Here is an 8,620-nt window from a genome sequence, read left to right on the forward strand (position 1 = left end):
ATCTTTTAATAAAATTAATAAGTAATTAAAATAAGACTTCGAATTAAAAAAAAAAAATCGAAAGTCTAACTCAACCTAATTCAAATTGGGATTTAACCCAAAAAAATCAGAATAAAAGAAGAATTTCATAAGAGGCCTCCATACTTCTACAAATACAAGTTAGCCCATTTTTAGATTAGATGATTGTAAATTGCAGGAGGCGTAATTAGCTGGGATCCCGTTCCTAATCATTTCTACCAAACAAAAAAAGACGATGCAGACAGCATGTTCTTCCCTCAAACTCACCCTCCCTAAGAACAAAAAACAATGGTGCAAATAGGCTCAAACTGTACAGTCCCTATCAGCACAAGTTACCCTACACAGCGTCAAGAAAGAATAGTTAGGATTGAGTGATGCTCGGATTAGGCTTCAAAGCTTTATCAAAGTAGCTGCGGATGTCAGGGATGATTCGTTGGATGAGATGACAATACCTGCAGATTTCAAACAAGAATTGTTAAGACTGAAGAAATAGAAACCCAATGCCTCACAAGTTTAGTAGAACGTACCCAGGTACGATGCTTAGTTTATCGAATTGCTCCAAAATAAACAAGATACAATTTTGCCTCAAGGACATTGCGTTGAATGCCTCAGATAATTCATACATGCTGGAGATGTTGTCGATGCTAATATCCTGCATAACGGATTCAGAACATTCAAAACAAGAATAATTGCAAGCTAAGAACGCAATGGGAAATAATTTTGTTCACCTGTGCAATGCTATATTCACACAGGCGTTTGAGGCCCTCCAGAAGATACTGATCGGCAGCTCTTAGGAGGTCTTGTGCCACCATGTTGGTAACCTCGACTGATCCTGTGTATATGAACCTGCAGATGAGCAAAATATTAGAAAATTTGAAACTTAGAGAAAGAAGAACAGACAGAACAACATTCACCTCATCATTAATTCAAAAATCTCCCATCTTATGTTAGGAATCTCAATGTCTCTTGCATCCTTCTCCTATGAAAAATTTAAGAACCAATCATTCAGTGATCCTCAGATATAGAGAAAGCACTCATCATGTTCCAGAAACTTTTCAAGCGGACCAGAGGATCCCTACTGCTCATTGGCACGACCTCCTCTCCCTCTCCACCAATCATTCTTTTCCTCACCTCAGATCATTCCTTCCTCTTAGTCCCTTCTTTTCTTACCAATCTTGAGCACCACCAAGATCCAAGGCTGCCCTTTTTTTTAATATTATCATTATGTTATGAGATATGACCATATAATCATTATTATCCAAAATCCCTTTTTTTTAATATTATCATTATGTTATGAGATATGACCATATAATCATTATTATCCAAAACAATATTTTCCACGCAAAATTGATCAAGTCATCTATTCGATCCTTGTCTAACAGATCCTTGTTCGAGGGGTGCTCATTGGCGAGGACGGATCTCTGGTCCGCAAATTGCAGAAAGGATGGTCCACTTTTTTAGATCCTTGATTTGGATGGACCCCACCTATTTAAAGGTAGAGTCTATCCAAATCAAGGATCCTCATGCAATGGACCATCCCTGGTCCACAATTTGCGGACCAGAGGATCCCTACCGCTCACTGGCACGACCTCCTCTCCCTCTCCACCAATCATTCTTTTCCTCACCTCAGATCATTCCTTCCTCTTAGTCCCTTCTTTTCTTACCAATCTTGAGCACCACCAAGATCCCTTGATGTTGCTGGATCCTTCCAATGGCTTTCAATCATTCCTTGATTGTCTAATTACCGTTGCGCTATGTGACCAAAAGGTCACGGGTTCAAATCTTGGAAACAACCTCTTGTAAAAAAACAGGGTAAGGCTGCCCTTTTTTTTAATATTATCATTATGTTATGAGATATGACCATATAATCATTATTATCCAAAACAATATTTTCCACGCAAAATTGATCAAGTCATCTATTCGATCCTTGTCTAACAGATCCTTGTTTGAGGGGTGCTCATTGGCGAGGACGGATCTCTGGTCCGCATAATTGCAGAAAGGATGGTCCACTTTTTTAGATCCTTGATTTGGATGGACACCATTTAAAGGTGGAGTCTATCCAAATCAAGGATCCTCATGCAATGGACCATCCCCGGTCCACAATTCGGGACCAGAGGATCCCCACTGCTCATTGGCACGGCCTCCTCTCCCTCTCCACCAATCATTCTTTTCCTCACCTCTGATCATTCCTTCCTCTTAGTCCCTTCTTTTCTTACCAATCTTGAGCACCACCAAGATCCCTTGATGTTGCTGGATCCTTCCAATGGCTTTCAATCGTTCCTTGATTGCCTAATTTATACATTATTCCCACTCCTACAACATCCAATCTCCATGACTTCAGCATCTCCCCATCCTATACTAAAAGCCTCTACCGTAGGTTTGTAAATCCAATGAATCAATGGTATCATGAGACTCCTTCAATTTTCACAGTAAATCTCAAAATTGTTCTTCACCCGCAGCATGCATTAAACTATCATGCACTTTCCTTGCACTGTCAACCATCAATAAATCTCCCTAACCATTACCCTTCCACTGGTCGGCCTCAGAGAGGACTAAATTTGGCATCCACTATGTCAATCCAAACCTGGCAAAGACCACCATTATAGCTACCTAAATAATTATAGCGAATAATTATCAGTATACCAATACAACACACAAGAAGAACATGGTGATTTAAACAAAGAACTTTTTTTTTCAAAATTATAAAGTGAGTCATTAACCCCACAAATTAACTGAAAAACTCATACCAATAATACAAGGGTTATTGACACTATCAATTGCTTGAGAAAATTTAGTAAAATGTGCATTGTCACAACCCTCTTAAATACGAGAATAAGCATGTTAACTCATCAGACCTAACCACTGAGTCCAGAATGTTGAAGCTCAAATTAACAGTAAGTCACTTATCCAAGTTTATGAGGCTTCTTTATTAGCTCATAAGCTACCATGTCAGACTAGAATATAATGTCAAATTTCACCCCTTGGCATTCAATCAAAACGAAAATCCCAACTCATAGGCCGGAATTAACCTTAATTGATGCAGGTGATGTGACACCGCTACACCATCCCGTCTAAGATTAAGTCAGATCCACTACGATCCACAATCATCAGATCCAAAACACATTCTATGCCATCTGCTGATCTTTGCTTGGAACAAGGGTGTTGTGTAAAGAAGGGGGCAATACCTCTCAACCTTTCAGAACCGCGGAAGAAGAGGAAGAGAGAAAAGAGATCGCGCGGAACAACAATACAAAGACGCACAAAAGAGAGCAAACACCAGGAAGGAGAAGAAGAAGAGAAAGAAAAAGAGTTACCGTGGTTCGGCGACTTGCCTACTCCACAAAACGGCCGAAGCTTTATTAGAATTCTCTTCTACACAAGAGAATCACATCTAATGATTCTTGTGTTGTCTGATCTACAATGGGTTTACAATGATCCCTATAAATACTGCTAAACCCCGCATAAACGTAATGCAATTTGTTCATGAAAAAATCAAATTCATTATATAAAATCTTACAGATTTTATTTTCATTTTTCTTCCACGCCTTCATCCAAATATGAGCCACTCGTCAACAATCTCCACCTTGGCGAATATTCACCCTTCAAGAATACGAATATCCTGACAAAACTCCATCCGGATCTCCGGTGCCGGCTTCCTTCCTCTAGCATTTAGAGATATTGATCAAGTTCAAGCAATGCTTAAACTTCTCTCAGGTCATGGGCTTTGTCAAGATATCCATGATTGTCTCGCAGTGAACCTCTCAAGTTGAATTTCCAAGCAATCAACTCTCGATCTTGTGAAACCTCACATCATGTGTTTGGTTCTCGCATGATACACCCGATTCTTCGCAAATAGATAGCACTGACTATCGGCATAACAACTTGACTCCACCCTTTGAACACCAGTTCTCACGACCACCCCAGCCGTAAAGCTTCCTTTTTGCCGTCGCCGCCATGACTCGGATTCCGTAGAGAGACAATGCAACAATAGATTGTATCATGATTTCAACAAATAGTCCTCCCACGGTGAATACGTATCCCGTAGTAGACCTCCGTTATCTAAATCTCTGCGTAGTCTGCGTCTACGCACTCAAAGAACTAAAGGATCTTCCGTTGTCATCCGAATACGATGTCATAATTAGTTGTATTTCAAGTATATCGAAAATCCATTTCACCGCATCCCAATGTGGTCAGTGATTGAGAGAAACTTGCTTACCATACTAATCGCTTGCGCAAGTCTCGTGCAAACCATGGCATACATCGGATAACCAACTGCACTGGCATAAGGAACCTTTGACATCTCTTGGATCTCGCCATCCGCTTTGGACACCGCATGGATAACTTGAAGTGATGCGCGTGTGCTCACCGACTTTGCATTCTTCATGTTGAACCTATCCAACACCTTCTCCACATAGCTACGCTGAGACAACCATAATCTCCCTGCAACTCTATTCCTGTGAATCTCCATCCCAAGAATCTTCTTGGCCTCTCCCAAATCTTTCATGTCAAATTCTTACTCAAGAGCCTCTTCATTTATCAACCTCTATCTTCTTCGCACAACGAGCATGTCATCACGATAGTAGTAAGAAAATCGATGATTCATCTTCAAGGCCCTTCACATATACGCAGTAGTACCGCATCTTCTATATCCGTTTGAATCATGTATGAATCAAAACGTTTGTACCTTCATCTAGAGATTGTTTCATCCATATGAGCGATTTCTTCAACTTATAAACCAACCGCCTTGTCCGGACCGACTAAATCCCTGTTGTGACATAAAAATCTGCTCCTCCAAATTTCCATGAAGAAATGCCGTCTTCACATCCATTTGCTCCAATACAAATCGTGATGTGCCACCAAAGCTAATACCTCTAATCGACGTATGTCTTACCACTTTGGAGAGAAAATTTCTTCATAGTCAATCCTTTCTTTGTGAATACCTCTTGCTACCAACCGAGCCTTAAACTTCACTTCTTCTCCCTCCGACATTGCTTCTTTCTTCTTGAATATCCACTTGCACCTATAGCTTTCTCTTCTTGAAGTTCCACTAGATCCCACGTTTGATTTTTACGCAACGACTCCATCTCCTCTGCCATGCTTTGTCCACCGTCCTTCGAGCTATGTATTGCCTCCCGAAAGATGTAGGGTCTCCGCTATTGGTAATGCATAAGATACCAAGTCTTCGAATCCAGATCTAGTGGGTGGTTTCGACTCGCCCTGCCTACCACTAGCTATAGTGCGATGCTCCATGTGCTCTGAGCTAGAATCATCGAAGTCATGAGTCTCTAGCTCCACTTGCACAATATCTTTCTCTTTGTTGCTTTGTGGTGTTTCCTTTCCATCTTCCTGAGTACGTTGTAACATAGCTTTCTCGTCAAACACCACATCTCTGCTGATCACCACCTTGTTTGCCTTAGGATCCCAAAGCTTGAAGCCTTTAACTCCTTTATGATAGCCCAGAAAAATGCATTGCTTTGACTTTGCATCCAGCTTTGATCTTTCCTCACTAGATATATGCATATAGGCTGGACATCCAAAAACTCGAAGATGAGAGTAATCTACTTGATTCCCTGTCCATACTTCCTCTGATACTTTTCCTTCTAGTGCTGCCCTTGGTGATCTATTAATGAGATAACATGCCATGTTAACTGCTTCCGCCCAGAAATTCTTTGCAAGCCCTGCATTCAGCCTGAGACATCTTGCCTTCTCAATGATTATCTTGTTCAACCTTTCCGCTACCCCATTCTGCTGAGGTGTCCTGCGAACCGAGAAGTGCCTCATTATCCCATGCTGCTCACAGAATTCCTGAAACTTTGAATTATCTCGACCTAAGGCATTTGATCTTCCTTCCTGTCTGGTTCTCTACTTCAATTTTCAACAATTTAAACTTTGCAAAAGTTTTCAACTTGTGACGCATAAAGTATACCCAGACCTTTCGTGAGAAATCATCGGTAAAACTCACAAAATACAAGTGCCCTCCACGTGATGCTACATTGGCTGGTCCCTAGAGATCTGTATGTATGTAGTCCAGAATCCCCTTCGTCTTATTTGTTTCCATCTTGAATTGCACTTTGCGTTGTTGCCCAAGAGCACAGAATTGGCAGAATTCAAGCTTGCAAGTCTTGACACCCTTCAACAAATCTCTCTTGTAAAGTTCTAGCATCTCACGTTCACCCGAATACCTGAGCCGCATATGCCACAAGACTGTACTGTCTGATTCAGACTCCACCGAGGTGGCTCCACCTACAACTGTAGTCCCTATCAACTTGTAGATGTTTCCTGCTACCTTTTGTCCTTTCATTACCGTCGAGCTCACTTTCATTACTTCACCTACCGATTTGTAATTACAACCAATACCATCCAAAGTGTCCAGTGAGATCAAGTTCTTCCTTCGGTCCGGTATATATCTAACATCACATAAAGTTCTGATCACACCATCAAATATTTTAATTATGATATTTTCCTATTCCAATAACCTTGCACGATGCATCGTTTCCCATCAACATTGAACTACAATTCACTCACGTGTATATGTCAAACCAATCTTTGTTGGGTGTCATATCATAGGAACATGCTAAATCTGATTTCCAAGTATCTGTCATGTGCTCTAAACTAGATAAAATAGAAAGCATATCACCATCACCGCTATCTGAATTTTTTTCATCCACAATATTGACAGTTTTTCTACATTCACTTTCTTTTTTCCTTGGATAATCCCGCTTAATATGCCCCTTTATCCCACACTTGTAACATGTGATCTTCTTCTTTCTCAATTTAGAACGGTCTCTGTTGTTGTCCAATCCATGTCGAGATTTCTCCTACCACACTCTTGGTTACCTCTTACCACAAGTTCCTCTCCTTGAGAAATTTCATCGCTTGTTTTCTTTCAATGGTGAAAACCTAGCAATGCACTTGTGACATCTTCCAACCTGAGAGCTCCCCACATCAAAGTAGTAACCAAATTCTCGTACGTAGGAGATGAAGGTAGAGAATTCAACAACATCAGCGCCTTTTTTTCCGATCTTCACATCAATCCGCGGATCACTTACAACTGGTTGAATACGTTGATGTGCTGGCTCGGATCGGTTCCTTCTGCCATCTTCACCCGAATAATTTTCGCTGAGATACAACTTGTTTGTCAATGATTTTGTACTGGCTTTCCACTTTTGCCAAACTGTCACCGGTGACTCTCGTCCATGACATGGTACATCACGCCATCCGTAAGACAAAGCCTGATTGTTGCTACGCCTTCGCCAAGTTCTTCCCAACTGATTTCTCCATGCTTTCGTTTCTTTTCTCCTAGCGCCATGCTTGTTGCACCAACAAGTCCTTGACCCTTCTTGCCATAATCCAAAGTTTCCGTTCCGTCAAACTTCACCATATCAAACTTCGCAAGTCGTCCCCGACATGTTCAAGAAATCGCCAAAACCTGACTCTGATACCAATTGTTGTGCAAAGAAGGGAGACCGAAGAAGAGGAAGAGAGAAAGAGATCACACTGAACAACAATACAAAGACACACAAAGAGAGCAAACACGAGGAAGGAGAAGAAGAAGAGTTACCGTGGTTCGGCAGCTTGCCTACTACGCTTTATTAGAATTCTCTCTACACAGTTTAATCACATCTAATGATTCTTGTGTTTATATAATGGGTTTACAATGATCCCTATAAATACTGCTTAACCCCTGGACCGGTAAAAGCGTAACAGAATTTGTTATGAAAAACATAACAAAATTCTGTTATATAAAATCTTAACAGAATTTTATTACGAAAAATCTTAACAGATTTTTCTTCCATGACATCCCTTCATCCAAATATGAGCCACTCGTCAACAAAGGGTGTTCCAAGCCTCGGGTTCTGACCAGCAAACAGAGAAAGGAACTTAAAAAAAAAGGAAAAAGACTAACCTCCAAGACGGAAGTGAACCATCGGATATTGAATCGGGGGCCGGCAACGCCATTGGTCGGGCCATCGGATCCCACATCGACGGCGCGAGAGAGGAAAGCGGTGACCGGGGCGTTGAACTCTTTGGCGACCGACTGCATCCAGTCGTCTCCCGCCGCCGCGTCTTCAGGAGCGTCCAGCAGACACACGGCCGCCGGGTTGCCCTTGAACGGCGTGCTGGTGAACGCGTCGATCTGAGCACCATACAGATGGATGACTAACAACTCATTAAAATGGGGTTAGGGAAGACAGAAGAGGAGAGGAGCTCACCACGGCGTACCTCACGGCTCTCTTCGCCATGGAACCAACAAGGAGATGGGAGACGAAGCTTCAAGTCGAAGGAGATGAGAAACAGTGGAGTTTTGATTTTTCTAGTTGACACCCGTTATCCGGCTGATTAATCCCGGTGATCTTTGGATATTTTAAATGGGCATGACATCAAGAACTTTTCCTTTGAATTATTCTCTCACGGAGGCAGCATCGACAACTTATTCTCTAATCACGGTCTACATTTGAGAGTGTTCATTTGAATTGAAAATTTAAACGAAATTTGATTTTGAAAAATATATGCTTTACTTTGTTTTACATAAAATTTATTTAATTTAACTGACATTAATTGAGCCGTATTGAAATTTTATTTTAATTAATAACATAAGGAA

At 41.2% G+C, this 8,620-nt stretch overlaps 2 protein-coding genes across 2 annotated transcripts; both read right to left on the reverse strand.

Annotated features, from left to right (window-relative positions):
• Window positions 1–144: 144 nt before the first annotated feature.
• LOC122046139 (ARM REPEAT PROTEIN INTERACTING WITH ABF2-like) lies at window positions 145–992 on the reverse strand. Its single transcript, XM_042606683.1, has 4 exons — window positions 933–992; window positions 747–864; window positions 546–670; window positions 145–470 (listed from the first exon to the last, which is right to left on the reverse strand). Exons 1-4 carry the CDS (start codon window positions 938–940, stop codon window positions 380–382), a joined length of 342 nt encoding a protein of 113 aa, XP_042462617.1. The 5' UTR covers window positions 941–992; the 3' UTR covers window positions 145–379.
• A 6,690-nt stretch (window positions 993–7,682) lies between these two features.
• On the reverse strand, window positions 7,683–8,458 carry LOC122048397 (uncharacterized isomerase BH0283-like). Its single transcript, XM_042609967.1, has 3 exons — window positions 8,232–8,458; window positions 7,843–8,155; window positions 7,683–7,702 (listed from the first exon to the last, which is right to left on the reverse strand). The coding sequence occupies exons 1-3, from the start codon at window positions 8,259–8,261 to the stop codon at window positions 7,683–7,685; spliced, it is 363 nt and encodes a 120-aa protein (XP_042465901.1). The 5' UTR covers window positions 8,262–8,458.
• Window positions 8,459–8,620: the final 162 nt, after the last annotated feature.

This window comes from Zingiber officinale, chromosome 2B (assembly GCF_018446385.1).
Source record: "Zingiber officinale cultivar Zhangliang chromosome 2B, Zo_v1.1, whole genome shotgun sequence".
In the NCBI taxonomy this organism is placed as follows: Eukaryota; Viridiplantae; Streptophyta; class Magnoliopsida; order Zingiberales; family Zingiberaceae; genus Zingiber; species Zingiber officinale.